Below are 19,101 nucleotides of genomic sequence, written 5' to 3' on the forward strand. Positions count from 1 at the left end.
GACACATCACATACAGTTGTAATCTCAGATCAGGTAGTGGAGTATGTAGGCAGGACTATCCCTACTATGTTGACACATCACATACAGTTGTAATCTCAGATCAGGTAGTGGAGTATGTAGGCAGGACTATCCCTACTATGTTGACACATCACATACAGTTGTAATCTCAGATCAGGTAGTGGAGTATGTAGGCAGGACTATCCCTACTATGTTGACACATCACATACAGTTGTAATCTCAGATCAGGTAGTGGAGTATGTAGGCAGGACTATCCCTACTATGTTGACACATCACATACAGTTGTAATCTCAGATCAGGTAGTGGAGTATGTAGGCAGGACTATCCCTACTATGTTGACACATCACATACAGTTGTAATCTCAGATCAGGTAGTGGAGTATGTAGGCAGGACTATCCCTACTATGTTGACACATCACATACAGTTGTAATCTCAGATCAGGTAGTGGAGTATGTAGGCAGGACTATCCCTACTATGTTGACACATCACATACAGTTGTAATCTCAGATCAGGTAGTGGAGTATGTAGGCAGGACTATCCCTACTATGTTGACACATCACATACAGTTGTAATCTCAGATCAGGTAGTGGAGTATGTAGGCAGGGCTGTCCCTACTATGTTGACACATCACATACAGTTGTAATCTCAGATCAGGTAGTGGAGTAGGTAGGCAGGACTATCCCTACTATGTTGACACGTCACATACAGGTGTAATCTCAGTTTCCAAGAAAGCTGTGTCAATTAGATTTTTATCTTGGAACATTTCCACCCAATAACTGTCAATGGATCACATTGGAGTCCATAGGTGTGAATGTTGATACTGTGTTGCCACATTGCATGTAACATGTAAAGTTTTACTCAAAGAAAGAGTATTTCCATGTGTTATGCACCTCAACCTTCAGACGCATTATTGCGGTATGAAAATGCAAGAGTAAATGTGATAATTCATTTTTATTCCAGGTTTGAATGCCTTAAACCCTTTTCTCTCTCTCTTTTTTTTCGTACCTTAACTGATGACGGGGCATGCGGTAGTGTAGTTGGTTGAGGCACTGTGCTACAAGCCGGAAGGTCGCGGATTCAAGTCCCGATGAGGTCATTGGATTTTTTTCCAATTGACCTAAACTTTCCAGCCACACTATGGCCCTGGGGTCGACTCAGCCTGTAACAGAAATATATACCAGGAATATTCTTGGGGGTAAAGGGCGGCTGGCGCGTAGGGCTGACAACCTTGCCGCTATCTATGAGCCGATTATCTAGAAAATGTGGGAACCTCAACATCTCACAACGCTATGGGCCTCCATGTCTTGTTGCAGGGACACCTTTGCTTTACTTTACCTCAACTGATGTTCATGTTATGATCCCAGTTTTCCCCCCTTTCGGTTGAATTTTATAGCATTCATCTGGGATGGATAGGTGAACACGTGGTATTAGTTTCTTTCCTTTGTGTTTTTAATTGTTTTCCTGATAGAGGTTGTTGGAAGAGAATTAAATTCTGTTTAAATCCAAATTGTAGACAGACAGTGAAAGGGAATCAAATAATATTAGTAATTTAATGAGTTGAAAACACTTGTATTCAGTTTTTGTTTTTCACTGTATAGCCAAAGGTATAATTTTCATTAATTTTTAATTTCTTCATCATAGGAGTACATTGCCAAGCATTTTGGATTCATGCAGAAACAGATTGGGTATGATATCTTGGCAGAGGACACAATCACAGCATTGCTTCACAACAACCGCAAGTTACTGGAGAAACACATCACTGCAGCAGAAATTGAAACATTCGTTGGACTGGTTCGCAAAAATATGGATAACTGGCAGTCACGATTTCTGGACTACCTAAGCGACCTCTGTATATCAAACAAGAAAGCTATAGCTGTTACACAAGAGCTCATCTGTAAAAGTGTACTGAGTTCCAAAAATTCTGACATTCTTATTGAAACCCGGTAATTTCATTCATTATAATCTTAATCTATGTGTATCTGTGGCAGGAGCTATTAACATGTAGAAGTAGTACTGCAAGAAATTTTTTTGCTTGCTTTTTGTTAGTTTTCATTAAGCATTTCACTTATAAACAACAGCATTCAAAATGGTAAAAACAGATAAGTAACTTGGTTCTCACTCATGGAGCTGAATCCTTCTTGAGAAGCTGCCAATTCTGCAGCTACTTAAAAAATTCCCAACATTTCATGGAACCTGAAGGTTCATAACCATGTTCACAAGAGCCCTCCACTGGTCCCTGTCATGAACCAGATCAGTCCAATCCATACCATCCCATCCTGTCTCTCTAAGATCCATTTTAATATTGTCCACCCACCTACATCTCAGTCTTCATAGTGGTCTTCCTTCTGGCTTTCCCAGCAATATCCTATATGCATTCCTCTTCTCCCCCATTCGTGCTATGTGCCCTGCCCATCTCATTCTTCTTAACTTGGTCATTCTAATTTTACTTGGAGAAGAGTACAATTTATGAAGCTCCTCATTATGTAGTTTTCTCCAACCTCCTGTCACTTCATTCCTCTTCAGTCCAAATATTCTCCTCAAACACCCTCAGTCTCTGTTCTTCCCTTAATGTCAGAGACCAAGTTTCACACCCATACAGAACTATGGGCAAAATTATATTGGTATATTCTAATTTTTTTGTTTTTAAACACCAGGCAAGAAGACAAAATCTTCTATACTCAGAGGTAGCAAGCATTACCTGAAATCAGTGTCCTCTTAATTTCATCCTGAGTCAGGTTTTAGTATAGTTATTGCAAAATATTTAAACTGTGCCACATTTTCAAAACATCTGTTAGCTATCTTTGTATCATAATTATGCCCTGCATTCTGGCGATGAGACAGCAACATATACTTGGTTTTCCCTGTGTTTACTTCTACACCAACCTCCTTACTAGCATCAGGCAACATTTTTCTTTATGGTATCAATATTACCACCCAGTAGATTCACNCCTGAGTCAGGTTTTAGTATAGTTATTGCAAAATATTTAAACTGTGCCACATTTTCAAAACATCTGTTAGCTATCTTTGTATCATAATTTTGCCCTGCATTCTGGTGATGAGACAGCAACATATATTTGGTTTTCCCTATGTTTACTTCTACACCAACTTCCTTACTAGCATCCGTCAACATTTTTCTTTATGGTATCAATATTACCACCCAGTAGATTCACGTCATCAGTACAGACCAATAGCTGATGTGTCCCCTTTAATTTCAGTCCCACCTAGTTTTCCTGGACCTTCCTAATGGCATATTCTGAAGCAGAGTTGAGAAACAGCAGCAGTAAGGTAACTCCTTGTTTTAGACCATTCTGGATAGGAAAATTATGAGACAAATGTTGGCCTATGCAGACATTACTACCCGTTTCATTTAAACACATTTTAATCAGCATAACTAGTTTCATGGTTTCCCCAAACTCTTATCAGAATATTGTACAGTACTTCCCTTATAACTGAAGCATACGCTTTTTTGAAGTCTACGAATAGCTGATGTACAGTCTCATTTTTCTCCAGTATCTGACGAATGCAAAATATCTAATCAGTAGTTGATCTGTTAAGTTGAAATCCATACTGATGATCCCCTATAATTCCATTGATGTATGGACTTAACCTTAAGAGTAGAATATTGGATAAAATTTTGTATGAAGTTGATAAGAGTGATACCCACGATGAATAGTACAGTCAGTTTTATGACCCTTCTTGTTAATTGGTATTAGCTTAGGGATCTTAGAACGTAACGTTTCCCCTCCTGCTTGAATCATTTCTGCCGGAATTTGTTCACTGCTTGGTGATTTAAACGTTTTCATTTTGCAATAGCAATTTTGACCTCAAAAGGGCTAGGATCAGGCCCTAATGGCTCAGCTGTATGCATTTCTATCTGCCTAACATCAATGACCCTATGTACATTCACTAACTGAGAGAAGTAGTTCTTCCACCTGTTCAAGATATTGTGGGAATCTGCAAGCAGATGACCATTCTCATCAATTAAGTTAATTCTAGGTTGGTTACTCCACTTAAAGTCATTTATTCCTGTATACAGGTCTCTAATGTTCTTATTCTTACTGTTCTTTGCAAGCTCATCAGTTTTGTCTTTCAGATATTCCTTCTCTTTTTCTTTAAATGTCTGCTGGTTTCACATCATATATTGTTCAGATTAACCCTATTTATTTTGCTTGGATCCTGTAACCACTGCAGTTTGGCTAGTTTGCATTGGTCTAATAATTTTGAGCATTCTTCTTTGAACCATGGCTTATGTTTCTTCAATTCATAATAACCTGGACTCTGTGTGGCAGAAATTTTTATATTGTTTGTAATAGTTTCCCAACCTTTATTAGTATCCGCCTCAAGTGTCCTTAAGTTTTCCAAAGGTTTGAACTGATTCGTGATTTCAACATGATACTGCTCCTTACCCTCTGTCTTGTTTAATTTCCTGAGATTGACCCTCTCCATATGAACTCCGCGTTGTTTGCATACTCGCTGCCAGTCTTTCCCTAACCTTTGCCACCACCAGGCAGTGGTCAGTACACCAATCTGCTGCCCTGAATGATCAGATATCAAGTATACTTGAATGCCATCTCCCATCTATCAAAATATAGTAAATTTGATTGTGCGTCTTCCACATTCCCAATTGTTGGTTTGCAAATGTCATCCCCACCTATGTACTTTGGCATTGAATTCACCTAATGGATAAGTGACTTTTTTTCATCCCCCTTTGGCACTACAGCCCCAGTGGGCCTAGGCCTACCTCCATGACTTCTCCGTTCACTTCAGTTTTTCTAGATCTTACACATTTGGTAGGACTCCTTGGATGGGTGATCAGCTCGTTGCAAGGCCTCTACCTATACACAAACACACAAAAACACACACACACAAACTAAACATCCATGCCCTGAGTGGGATTTGAACCCATGATCCTGGTTTCCAAGTGAGCGAAGACAGTACATGCCTTAGACCGCTCGGCTACCGTGACTGGCTAAGTGACTCATACCAAATTAATTTAAAGATAGACTTCTCTTATTTCATAATGTTTTAACTTCACTTACCTTTAAGATTAAACTAACCACACAGCAAGGAATGATAATTTATTCCTTGTATTCTCTTTCAATCCTGTGAGATGGCATCTGGAATTAGAATTTTACCATACATGGCTACTGATTGTGGGTTTCTGCTTCTAACATCATGATAATGTGTCAAGTGTTAACATCTTTTTTCCTTGTATTCTCTGACATCTCATCTAGTATTTGTGTGAGTGGTCTGCTCAGAAAGTTTCAGAACTTTTGAAATAGTATGCCAACTCGATGTCTTAGCAATATCGGATAATCTTAATGAATGCGTCCTGTTGTGTTATCCTCTCAACACAACAACCATTAGAATCTCATTCACAGTTCACTGTGTATAATGGGTTTATTGGTCTTAATACACTACATGTTTCGGCTTATAAAGCCATCATCAGGCAATACACATCAACAAATATTTTCAGACTATTGAATTTCCCTTTAGATAATTCATACATTGCAATGTAATAACTATCACTAATGTACCTGACTTTGCATTCAGTTAATACATTAAACTTTCATGTGAATTAGTACAAATTTTATGAAATGCATTAAAATTGGAACAATTATAGTGATCAGTGCGTGAGTCATACACACTGTTATGTTATTCCTCCTCCGAGAAATTTGATCATAATGTATTGTTCCACACTCCGCGGTACCTTCTGTTTGCTCATCACTCTAGCAACTCCCAGACAGGACTGAACAGGTTCTAACCCGAACAGGAGGGAGGGTGGAGGTTGTGGCTTCACTCTCTCAAGGTTGCACAGCTGCTGCACAGTGAGGCTTGTTTACACACAAATCAGTCCCGGTCATATTTGAATCACCTTGTATTGGTTGTTCTTGGTTGCAGTGTGTAGCTGTTCTGAATGTTTCATGTAGTTGGTTCTGTTTTCAAGGAGGATGAGGTGGGCAGGGCATGTAGCATGAATGGGGGAGAAGAGGAATGCATATAGGATATTGGTGGAAAAGTCAGAAGGAAGGAGACCACTGGGGAGACCAAGGTGTAGGTGGGTGGACAATATTGAAATGGATCTTAGAGAGGTAGGATGGGATGGTATGGATTGGATTGATCTGGCTCAGGATAGGGACCAGTGGGGGCTGTTGTGAACGTGATAATGAACCTTTGGGTTCCATAAAATGCTGGGAAGTTCTTGAGTAGATGCAGATTTGGCTTCTCCTCAAGAAGGGCTCAGTTCCATAAGTAAGTAAGTTAATTCTGTTTTTATATAGTGGTAGTGTGAGTATGCTGCTAACTGGTGTTCATTGGGGTTGTGTGTATCAGTGTTTGTGTTATTTTTGTGTGAGTTATTTTTACTGATTTCATATATGTTGTATTTTTCTAATGTGTTTAAGTTTTTTCCCTTTTTTCTGTATTCAAGCCATGTATTAAACATGGGACGTGCATATGGGATCATAATATATGCAGTGAACATTATAATAACACAGAAAACGGAAAACACTTAAACATGTTAGAAAAATACTACATATACAAAATCGGTGAAAATAACTTACACATGAATGACACAAACGTTGATACACATAACACAGTATGCAGAACATTGCAGGAAATGAACACCATTCAGCAACATACACTCTGCTTCCTATAAAAAACAGAACAAACTGCATGAAACATTCAGAACACCTGTATACAGCACCAAAAGAAACACAAGAATAGAATGTAAGGAACATTACAATTACAGTGATAGAGCAACAGTATATAACATAAAATATTCACTTCATAAACAAAACATTAATGTAATCCATTGTTATATATTACAGATATGCCAGACCCAGAATGCTTACCTTCATGTGCCTCCTTAGTTATCTGTAATCATCCTGTTAGATCTCACTCGCCGATCCATAAATGTATCATCTGGTAGAGCATTGCAGGTAAACTGCATAAACAGCAGAAGAACCATTTAGAGAAACAAATCATCATGTCATTTGATTGTTACATTCACATGCTGTCACCATTACCTGGCATGCATAGCTCTTATTAGTGGTGCCTTTTTCTTGTAATAAACATTTCTTCAGAAAATGGAGAACTAAACAGTAAACATCATTCATTCTTTTGCCCAGTTGTTTATGAGGCACATGTCCATTTGTTGACAGGTGCTGGAAATGAACCAAATGAAATATTTCTAGTTTACTGTCTTTATTGTCCTTCTTTTCAAGGCATTGAATTTTAAGGATATTAGCTTAAAACATGCCTCAGTTGTGTATATGCTTTCAAACAGAAACTTGAAGTGAACATCTGAAAAGAATAGTCTATTGTATCAAGGATTAAGAATTTGCAGTCCAGTGGTAAAACCTAACAGAGGCTGATGCTATATTGTCAGCAGTTCAACTTTGACTACAGGAGGTTATCCATATTTCTGTCAGCCCTAGTTCTACAGTCATGGAAGATGAGATCAATCTGCATTTGTCGTTCTTTCCTGATGAAACATAGTTTCATGTGCGGGGGTACATAAATACGCATAGTAATTGCTACCGGAGTTCACAGAACCCACGAATTCCTTCTGCATCCAGTGAAAGCTGGTGTCTGCTGTGTTCTAAATGGAAGAAGGATTGTTGGACCTATGGTTTCTAACAAAACAATTGCCAGTAATATGTGCAGGTCAGTCTGGGGCAGTTCTTTCCAGAGTTAACAGAAGAAGAGAGACTCTATGGCTGGTTTCAGTAATCCTCGGCTACTGCCCACCCTGCATAGATATCTATGCAGGCTATGGGGACATAATTATCAGTAGTGGTATTTGGCCAGCATGTTCACCCGATCTTACTCCTTGTGATATTTTCTTCTGGGATTGTTTGAAGGACAAAGTTTACAGCAGTAATGCCCAAACAGAAGAATAACTAAAAGAAAATATTCATAAGGAAATTGCAAGTATTCCTGCAGAACAGCTTCTGCTGGTGTGAGGAATGTGTACATGTACAGGGACAGTATTTTCAAAACCACCTTTGATGTGTAAATGAAGATAAGAACTTTCCTTCATTCCCAATGTTATCAGCCATCAGGCATGCTGCTTCATCAGCAAAATTTGTATGCACCTCACAGCAAGCAGTGCGTCGGCCACCATGAAGTGCAGAGCCATGGAATCAGTCAACAAACTAAAAATTCTCCCTGTATTTATATATGTATTTGCCAGCATATAATAAATTATGCTTCCCATGCTCTCCACAGATGTTGCCTTAGTATGTGTCCATGCATTGATAAACTGTGGACCGAGGAAAAAGTGTGGATTTGTAGCATTTTGATGTCAGGGCAGTGACCAAGTTTTGTATGTTTAATCTATGATGAAAGAGAAGAACGTAAAAATGTTCAATACTGAGCAGATGCCTTTAATCACAGGGGAGAAGACACAGCAGATATTCCTCACAGTGGTGTAGCAGCAGCGGTTACTGATAAAGCACATGGAATATGTGCATGTAGTGCTCCGCATTTTGTGTGCAGTATAACTGACTACATTGAATAATGAAAAACACTTTTAAAAATAAAATGAGTGTATGACATGAATACATAAAGTAAGAGCTAAGTCAGGTTTACATTTTGGAAATGGAGCTTGAGTTACAAGAAGAAAGTAAAATTGAAGAATAGAGGCATAAAAATTAAATTTCATAAGCCATTAAGAGGAATTATATTTTGAGACAAAATACCAAATGAAAAAGAGATATGCTGCAAACTGGGTGTATGTCAGTTGGAAACAACATGTAAATAGACTGCAAGATAGTGGGGGCCAAAATTACAATACTTGTGTGATCCCAGAGGACAGAGAGATATGGGAAGGTAGACGTATTTTGAAACTTCTGAACATTGGAATGAGCTTGCAGCACCCAGTTAAGTAAAAGGAAGCGGTAATTGTAATAAACAGGAATCTCTCCTGGAACTGAAGCTGCAAAGTGCCAACATTTTGGAATGAAATTGTACAGCACAGTGTGCATATTCTGACAATAGCACATTTCATGCTTCACTCCTGAGAGGCTTATGCTTGGCTATCCTGTGCCACCTCATACCACTGTTCATGATGTCTATTAGGTGACATGGTAAAAGTAAAGGTATCCCTGTAACAGGCCATGGAGGCCCATAGGGTTGTGAGATGTTGAGGTTCCCACATTTTTCTAGACAGTCGGCTCATAGATGGCAGCAAGGTTGTCAGCCTTATGTGCAGGCTACCCTTTACCCCCAATAATATTCATTTCTATCAGAGAATGAGTCGACCCCAGGGCCATAGTGCGGCTGGAAGGATTAGATCAATTGAAAAAATCCAACGACCTCATCGGGGCTTGAACCCATGACCTTCCGGCTTGTAGCATAATGCCGCAACCAACTATGCTACCGCATGCCCCCCATAGGTGACATGGTGCAATGTGGAAACAGCTACACCTGGAATATGGTCTAATTTTCCTCCAGGACGGTGCTGTCCTGTCACCATTGTGCTGCATAAAGCTTGTTGTAGACCTGGATTTGGGTGGTACAGACACAGCCTTCCTAATCACTGGGCCTATTCTCATGTGAACACATATTTGCTTGAGTAGATAAGCCACTTGAAGGATGCTTGTTTGAAACTGCAGAAGTCGTGAACAGGACTGTCACAGCAATATTTATACCATCTGAACACACATAATCACAGCTCAGCAATCAGTTGTCTAGCTTGTCAGTGGGAAAGGCATATCAGCTTGGTGATAATTATGTTGAGTAGATGACAGATGCAAATTTGTTGTGAGATGTAATTTATATTGATTTATTATGTCTGTAGACATACAGGAAATTCTGAAATTCTCTTTATGTACTGTTACATTAAAAAATAGCATTCCAATTTGGGATTATGAGTGATTGTTATACTTGCATATTTAATAATGTTATGATAAGAATTATTGACCACCTCTGTGGTTCCTGGCTACAGATCCAGATTCCTGGCGCTACCAAATTTTCTGAGAAGTAGTGGGTCTGGAACGGTGTCCACTCAGCCTCATGAGGATAATTGAGGAGCAATCTCAAGGAGATAGCTGCTCCAGTGTAGAAACCCGAAATTAACGGCCATGGCAATTCATTGCGCTCACCACGCGACACCCTCTATCTGCTAAAGTTGGCACTAACTTCGCCAACAGGCGGCGGTTGCTTGGTCGGTATAGTTTGCTTGCGGACTGAAACCACGGAGTTTGTTTTTTTTGTTTTGTGATATGAATTATTATACCTCAAATGAAATTGGTGTTCATCTTAATACTTAGTGAAAACACAGTTCCAAAGCAGTAGTTTTAAATTGTTACTTTATTCTGGCCAGAATACATTTGATTAGTTAAAGGCCAATTGATCATAATAAAGCAGGTCACAATTTAATACTCTGTGAATTAAGGATGTAAATGTATATATTGTGATTTTATTAGCAGTCATAGGTTTATTGGACTTCCGATGGCCGTGTAATACAGAGTTAATCTTCTCCTTCTTACTTTTTTAAACCCCCTGCCCTACATATGTTAATATCCACAATTCTTCCTAGAATTCTGTCAACTTTATTATGAAAAATCTATTTTCTTTTAGCTAATATACTTTGGATTTGGAGCTGGAATTCAAGAAGAAAACTGTCTTGTGGGATGTGGTGCTGTGTAGATTTTGTGTGAACCGACATTTCGCCTCCATCATCACGATAGAAGAATCCGCAAACGAACCAGCGTGAGCAGGTGGCCAGCAGACTGAGCCAACAGTCGAAAACACCCAGCTATATAAGAACAGTGGGAGGGAGTGGGGGAGGGGAAACACCAGGTACATAAGAGCAAACTGGTGGCTCAGTCTGCTAGTCACCTGCTCACGCTGGTTCCTCGCCTGTGGATTTTTCTACCCTGATGATGGAATTGTTACGTTCCTCTGAAACGTCTGTTCATGCAAGATCTACACTGTGCAACGTACCAGAAGACGGCATTCTTCATAGTCACTACTGCGAAAACCTCAAATCCTACATAGAATTAAAGAGTTCACAGGCATGTAATTTATGCATATTCATTATGGTACAGTGATTGAAATTTAGTAAAACTAAAACAAATATGTTGTGGCATGTAGACCCATTACTAGGCAAGGACCGCGAAGTAAGCAGCTGTGCAATAGCTGTTGCTAGGAAACGGCTGTGCAGACACAAACACAACAGTTGCACTGCAACAGAAGAATTTTATTTTCTGTGCAGTCCATGCTAAGATGTTATAAGTAGGACAAGTTGGTTGGTGAGTCAGTGAGTCTGCTGGGGTTCAGTTGTTGTGAGCTATTGCTGTGAGATGCTGGTAGTTGAGGCTGGGGATAGTTCAGGAACCTAGAGAAGGGGGAATATCTTCCATTAGAAGCCTTAACCAGATGACTGGTGAAGACACAGCAGGCTGAGAAGACTTGAAATGTGTGCTCTAGTGAACTGTAAAGTGTGTGAATTAATAAAATTGTTACAATTACTTGTAGTCACAGATATGTAAGAATTCGGTAAATCCAGTTACCAATCCAAACCCCATCTGTAGTCACTAAAGTCATGACAATATTCAGAATTAGTGTACTGGATGTACTTACGCAGCAAATACATTTAGATTTGCAATGAATGTGCCAACACAGTGTTTTGGAATTAGTTATGATTATAGAAAATTAGATTTCATATAGCATCTGTATAGTTGTCCTATGACCAGATAATCAGGAATTTCTTATATATTCAAAGATGTTAGAAATATTCTAAGTTATAGGGACAAACTCAAAAACACAACACTGCAGGTACTATTCTTGTTTCATGTAAACTTATGTGAAATTAATAATTATTCAACATTGAAAAATTATGAGATTGGTGGTGCTGTTGATTTTCATATTGTATTGGCAAAATATTTAAAATAATTTTGCAAAATAAAATCCCCCCAAAATAATGTAACAAAAAATTGAAAACTGAAAATATATTAGTAGGAGTATCATCCTCTGGGATGGAATTATATGCTGTTGGGTAGATGTGTTCAAGGTTGAAGGCTAAGTCGTGCAAGCCAGCAAGAAGCAGGCAGACTTGCTTTTTGCTGGTTTCTTGCTCATCTAACTGTTAACCCTAAAGACAGGTGGTGAACTTCTACCAAACTGCATACCTTTAAGCATTCTACCTTCTGAGATATAACACTCTGTAATCCGTAATCCTTCGAAAGTCAGTTGATATTTTGGAGGAACATGGCTCCATCTTCAGGGTCAAAGAATAAGCCAAGCAAGAAACCAGCATGAAAACAGGTGGCAACTGCTTTCACACTGGTTTCTTGCTTGACTTATTTTTTGACCCTGAAGATGGAGATAACATGTTCCTGCAAAACATCAGTTGACTTTCAACAGACTACACAGCATTATATCCCAGAAGGTAGAACTCTTCATAACCACAGCTATGAGAACCTCAAATCTTAGATGCATACCTTTACATCACAGATGATAGTACTCTTCCTAGTCACAGCAGTGAGAACCACAGATCCATCAATTAAGGTATATCACTTTGTTGCCTTTGCCCAGCATTTTAGTACATTTAAATATACCTTTATATTTTAGTTTGATTAAAGTAAGTTGGCTTTAGTTCTACAGATAAAGTTCTATCCCAGATATAAGCAGTAAAAGGTGATTTCTGTTTTCTTTTTTGCTTGCACCAGGATGATGAGGACTCAAGTAGAAGAAGTTGTTGATGAACTAGATGAAACAGTAGGAGAAGTTGATTCCATGGTCTCCATTATTGAAGAAGATGAAGTTTTGCTGCTCTGGAATAATAGAGAGGTGTGATATAATCAATATTGAGAAATTATCCTTACAGCATATATTGAGTTGTGTTTAATGCCTAATACAACAGAATGAAATATATTTCATGTACCTCACACAATGTTGTAAGTCTTAGCTATTATATAATTTGTTTCCAGAGCATAATTTTCACTTTTCCTAACCCACTGAGCACTATCAACAAACCTAAATCATGTGCACCATAAGAGATCTGACATCTATCTCACAAGCCCTACATTATCCAGGAGTTTTACTCTTTTTAGTTACTTACATAGTATTCAGAAACCATGAATTGTGTCACTTAATGAAGACCTTAAAGTGTTAAATATATTAGTAACAGTATGAACTTACATAATGTGTAAAATAACAGTTTGCTTAGTTTTTATATGTTTGCTTTTAAATCTAGTTTTTTTTTTTCATATTTGTATGGACCTTTATGGTTTTATTTTCTCTGAACAATTTGTTAATCTCCCAGTATCACAAAGGAGTTCTCTCTTGTAGGAGAGCATGTCTCTTGGAGAATTATCCAGAGGAGCAAAACATGGAAATCGGAAAGATCAAGCAATATTGGATTACTATCGACACCAGCTAAACCTTTTTTCCAATATGTGTCTAAATAGGCAGTACCTGGCTCTCAACAATCTCTCTCCTCATTTGGATATTGATCTCATTCTCAAGTAAGTATGTTATTAATGATGTGAATAGAAATAGATATGAGGGTTATTCGGAAAGTAACTGCCGTTTACTTTAGGCAACTATTGTTGAAGTGGGGGAGGGCTCACGCATGCAAGGTAGCATCACATGACTCATTGCCTTGTAAACCTCACATAACTGGTCACCTAGTGTTTGTTCTTGTCTCTGCAGATTGAGTTAGGATGTATCCTGTGATTGATAATCTCACCAGCTGCGAAATTCACATTTTCATTTTTAATGCTAAAAACATGAGTGCTGAAGAAAACTATCATGGATTATGCACAATTCATTGCCAAAATGTAATGAGTGAAGGAGCTGTAAGACAGTGGTATAGAATGTTCGAAGATGAACGAACAAAGGCTCACAATTAAGAGCAAAGTGGTTGGCCATCTGTAATGAGTGATGATCTTGTTCAGTTTTGACCAAAAAATTTGTGAAAGACAGCACTTCACAATTTCAGAAATTTTATGTGAATTTCCACAAATTTCACACACTTTTCTGTATGAGATTATAACTGTTAGGCTAGGCTGCCATCACAAGTTTTGCACAGGTTCTGAAGATGCTCACAGATGTGCCCAAAACGCAGAGAATGGCTTCCTTCAGCTTTGACTATTTTATAGTGATACCACAAAGATGGAAATGAATTTCTCAATCACATTGTACAAGTAACAGGTGATGAAACCTGGTTTCATTTGTGAATGCTGAAACCAAAGAGCATTCAAAGCAGTGGATGCATATACATTCACCAAAGAAGCCAAACAAGTCTAAACAAATGTCTCCCTGAAAGCAGATGGCAACTGTTTTCTGGGACAGGAAAGGAGTGCAAATGGTGGAATTCATGTAACAAGGGACCACGATAACATCAGAAGTGTATTGCAAAACACTAAATAAAATGCATAGGCCCAATTAAAATGAAAGGCATGGAATGATGGCATCTGGTATAGTGGTCCTCCATAATAATGTGCGTCCACGTACGACTGCTCACACTCCAGCAGTGCTGGAGCATTTCATCTGGGAGTTGTTTGACAACCAACCATGAAGTCCAGATCTTGCTCCAAATGACTGCCACCTGTTTACCTACCTGAAGAACTGGTTGAGATCACAGTGCCTCAGCAGTAATGAAGAGTTGATAAGACATACAAAAGCTTGTTCTCTGATATAAGTGCCTTGATTCCAGCAGTGACTACAATGAGAAGTAGCTTAAGTATGTGTGTATTTTTTGCACATAATTGATCTCATTGTTTTTTAACAGCTTGCCAGATGTTATTTTCCAAATAACCATTGAATTGTGACTATAATCTGCTTTAATGGGTTCTTAATCTTCTCTAACTTCTCCAAGAAATTCTTGGGTTCATATCTTAATGTAGGTTATTTTTTTATATATTATTCATCCATGTAACTCATTATTACTCTTACAGAAATTCAAACATGATAATCAGCAGGCATAACTTATTTCATCTGTAGAATGTTTAGAATGTATTTTTTACACAGGTGAAATGTAACCATAGCCACCTGTTCTGTATTTTATAATTTCCATTGCCTCCCATGAACATACAGATAAGGAGTCATCTCACTTCTGTGTTCCATTCCTTTCCCCCTTTAAATGTTGTTCCTCTAGTAGTCTGACAGTTACAATAAGATGAGAACTTCCAGAGCAGATAATGTTCCCAGACAGACACACCTGCTGTGATGACAGACAGCTGAAGTAAAAACATTGAATGGAACTAGATTATAATATCAGTAAACAAGTGTGGTATGTGTGCTAGTCATTTTTTAAAATTCATTTTCAGTATTTTTGTATATCTAACTATGCATCTAATTAATATCACCTGAATTTCAGAAGTGTTTATTAACTTCTCCTCCCATAGCACTACAGTCCATGACGAACCTTGGACTCTTTTATGATTGCTCTCCATTGGCCCTGAACCTATGACTTCTGTCTCCAATTTCCAGTGTCCATTGTCTTCAGATATTCAGCTGAATGCACTACCTAATAGAAGGTCTGCCTACTTGTTGAGTACCCTCTGGTTTATATAGGAATGACTTCCTCCAAGGGTTTTGCTCATGCGTTGTTGAAAGGTGTCCCAGCTATCTCGGCCACCCTTCCTTAATCGCTTTCATTATATCTGGTTCACTATATAATATATCAAGTTCGTGGTTAGCAATTAAAAACAAGGTAGGAAATGTATGCATATTAGGACAGTTCTGGTGTTTTCACTCTCTTTTGTTTAATTGTCCTGAAAACTGTAAGACTTGCACAAAAATAAGCATACTGGATGTAAAATGTGTTTCATTTTGCTCTGCAACTTAATAATTGAAACATTTTTCCCTCTCATAAATATTTACTGTACATTTTTATTGTATGATTTTAACCAAAATTTGAGTACCAACAAATTTTTATAAAAGTCCCCAGTGTTAGCTGAAAATTTGTTGCCAAGTTATTATGTTACATGTGGACTGCAGATAGATGAGAATTCTGGACAAACATACCCGACAAATGTAATGGGCATACCTTTGCAACTTAACATGGTATATATGCTAGAAAGGTGGGGACTAACTAAAGGGCTGCAGGAAGAAGCAATGATGTTGTAATGACACATGGTGTAAGAACTGTTCAAACATAAGCATATATGATTGTTTTCAAGAAACTTTGAAAGAATGTTACAGGAAAGTGAAAGCTGTTTCACTTGATGTTTTTCAGTCAGTAGTACCACATATTATACCATTGTCTCCATGCTGAATCTACACCAAATTGTTACTTAGAAATTATGTTGTGGATGAAGTATCTGGAAGTTTCTTCTGTCATTGGTGTATTTTTGCAACTCTCAGTTGGTATTTAGTCATGTGTACCATTACCTGTCAGAAGTATTATCGGTAGCACCATTACTACTTTTGTCACCCACTAATTTACATTTTCATCCTTACATCACCACTTTAGGTGAAACTTTGTCCTATTTTTCTGTTTTCAGATGCATGGCTGATGAAAGTGTACCGTATGAATTACGAGCATCATTCTGCAGACTTATGCTACACTTGCATGTAGACCGAGATCCACAGGAACCTGTCACTCCAGTCAAGTATGCAAGACTTTGGTCAGAAATTCCATCAAAAATGTCCATCCAAGAGTGAGTTCCATACACTAAGCTGTAACTACTCTCTGTGTTTCAGAATATTCGCTGTTAACTGTTAGGAAATTCCCTGTTGTTATGGACACTTGAGACGTGTCGCCACAAAAGTTATCACAAGAACCTGTCCTAAGGGAGTTAAAACAGAGGAAACTATTTCCTAGAGCCAGGCACAGGCTTTGAATTGATCAAAAATACTTTTGTATATATTGCACAGATTGAAGAGACTGGAATTAACCCTGCACCAGAAGTTATTGACAGTTGGTGGAGCTTGGGTTGGATGTATCCCTAAAATTAATATTCAGAGAGAAAAGTCTGGTTGATATTTGACTTCATCTTTGGTCTGAATGTCCTGGATTTGCCACTACCAATAATTTGTTATTATGTGTTAATTAAGGCTGATTTGTATTCTTCTGGGATTATAAAGTTCCTTACTGTTTTATTACTATTAACCTGAAGTTCTTTATTCAAATATTATATGAAAATACAGTGGCAAATGGAAGTTTGCTAAGATATTAAATTTAAAAAAATTAAGAAAATTCTTTACTTTTTGGAATGAAATCAGACTTCTAAATTTACATTACAATTCCAAGTTAAAAAAAATCCTATTTAATTCTTCTGCAATAAACACTTTCTTGCCTCCAAAAGTAGTTCACCTGTGAAACTTTGTTGTTATCAGAAGTGGTGCATGAATAAGAAGTGTAAGAATCACTGATCTACATAATTTTTTAAATAGTGAACTATCATGAATTCTTGCTTCTGTGGTGCTTTCATGTTAAGTAGGAGCAATCTGTGTTACTGTGCTGATTCTCTGTAAATTATTTCTAAATGTTTGTTATCATTGCCCTGTTGTAGTCTACACCTATGACATGTTTCTGGTATTTCCAACATTTTGTCCTTTACAAAGTATATGGATTGAACCTTGATTTGACAACAAAGAAAGCTGGACTGAGAGATGTACAACACAGTACATTCATATAAAAGGTATAACTAAAAATTTCCTGGAGTGACTTTGTAACTAAGTTAAATCTCAACTTATCACTTATCAAAGTGACCTTTGGCAACAATACATGAAACCATTCTTTTCTGCCACATTTGGAAGCATTCTTGTAACACACTTTTGATGTCACATAATGCACTCTTTGAACCTCCCCTAGCACCAAGTGCATCCTTTCCAGCAAAAAATGTAGTCAGTAATGCAGAGCAGGTACACAGCACCAGATAGGAAGAAGGAATAGCAGGATGTTCCACCAGAAGGGTACATATTTGCATCAGAAACTGCTTCTCTGATACAGCAATGTGAATCAATATGATCAAGATTCTTTGCATTGTCTTAGTTTAAACCTTTTTCATTTTGAGACTGGTAATTAAAATTTTATGAACCCTCTGTATCCATCCCCAGTTTTTCTATTGTCATTCTAGCAGTCATGCTTTGATTGGTATGAACAAATTTGCACACTATTTTCAACATTTGCATCATTTTTTGCCTTTGTTTGATGGCCTAATCATGAATCATCATCTCTTATTCAACATATCATTTGTGCCACTCAACTCATTCACTTGACATTGCATGTACAGTCAACTCTCGATTATCCGGGCTAATGGTGGGGATGGNAGCCAAATTTTAAATATGACAAGAATTGAATGTAACAGTAGATTTCTTCCAGTTCATCCAAAGCAGTCACGCTTTTGTGTATCAGACCTGATCCATAAGTAATTTTTTTGTAAACCCGTATAACAACATACATATTGAAGGGCTATTTACATCACATGGTGGCCATGCCATAGCTCAAGCAGTTAGTCATTGGCTTCCCACTGCGGCGGCCCAGGTTCAATCCCGGGTCTGGTCAAGTGGGATTTGTGGTGGACAAAGTGGCACTGGGGCAGGTTTTCTCCAAGTACTTCGGTTTCCCCTGCCCATCTTCATTCCACCAATTGCTACCCAATCACCCTCACCTATCATCTGGAGCTGGTACAATAGGCCAGAAGTGACTGCAGTACAAGGGACTTAGTCCCACCCCACTAGGAATAAAAAAATACATCACATGGTGAGGACTATATGTGGATGGGGACACATAAATTGATCCATTGTGCAGATGATTTTCATAGTGATTTTCTTTATAGTTATGACAGCAACAAAACACCAGACCATAATAAAGAAGCTGTTAGAGCAAAGTTTAGCTCAACAATAATGTTTGTGGAGGACTACCTCTGCAATGTTGTTGCTGAAATGTGGAGTTTTGCTGACCAAGATCAGAACAAACTTACTTTTGAGGTTAGTACTTAAATATTGATTGATATTTTTGAATATTGCCTGTTCTGTTCTGTACTGTGTGTGTTCAGATATGATCATTTAAAATATGTACACACAGAACAGCCCAACTTAGGTGATATCTACACACTACCAGAGCCAACAAAACACCCACACATGACAACCAGATGCACTGTTGAATCAGAAATTTTA

The 19,101-nt window shown here is 38.1% G+C and overlaps 1 protein-coding gene across 5 annotated transcripts in view; it reads left to right on the plus strand.

Moving 5' to 3' along the window:
* LOC111865978 (inositol 1,4,5-trisphosphate receptor) overlaps nucleotides 1-19,101 on the plus strand; it is a gene marked incomplete at its 3' end in the record, with an annotated part of 252,641 nt that overhangs the window by 72,365 nt on the left and 161,175 nt on the right. For all 5 annotated transcript variants that reach the window (XM_033752056.1, XM_033752058.1, XM_033752055.1 and 2 more), the window contains 5 exon segments: nucleotides 1,660-1,961; nucleotides 12,699-12,819; nucleotides 13,321-13,496; nucleotides 16,482-16,637; nucleotides 18,762-18,912. In XM_033752056.1, the coding sequence (XP_033607947.1) occupies nucleotides 1,660-1,961; nucleotides 12,699-12,819; nucleotides 13,321-13,496; nucleotides 16,482-16,637; nucleotides 18,762-18,912 (906 nt within the window).

Source organism: Cryptotermes secundus, unplaced genomic scaffold (genome assembly GCF_002891405.2).
Source record: "Cryptotermes secundus unplaced genomic scaffold, Csec_1.0 scaffold35, whole genome shotgun sequence".
Lineage (NCBI taxonomy): Eukaryota > Metazoa > Arthropoda > Insecta > Blattodea > Kalotermitidae > Cryptotermes > Cryptotermes secundus.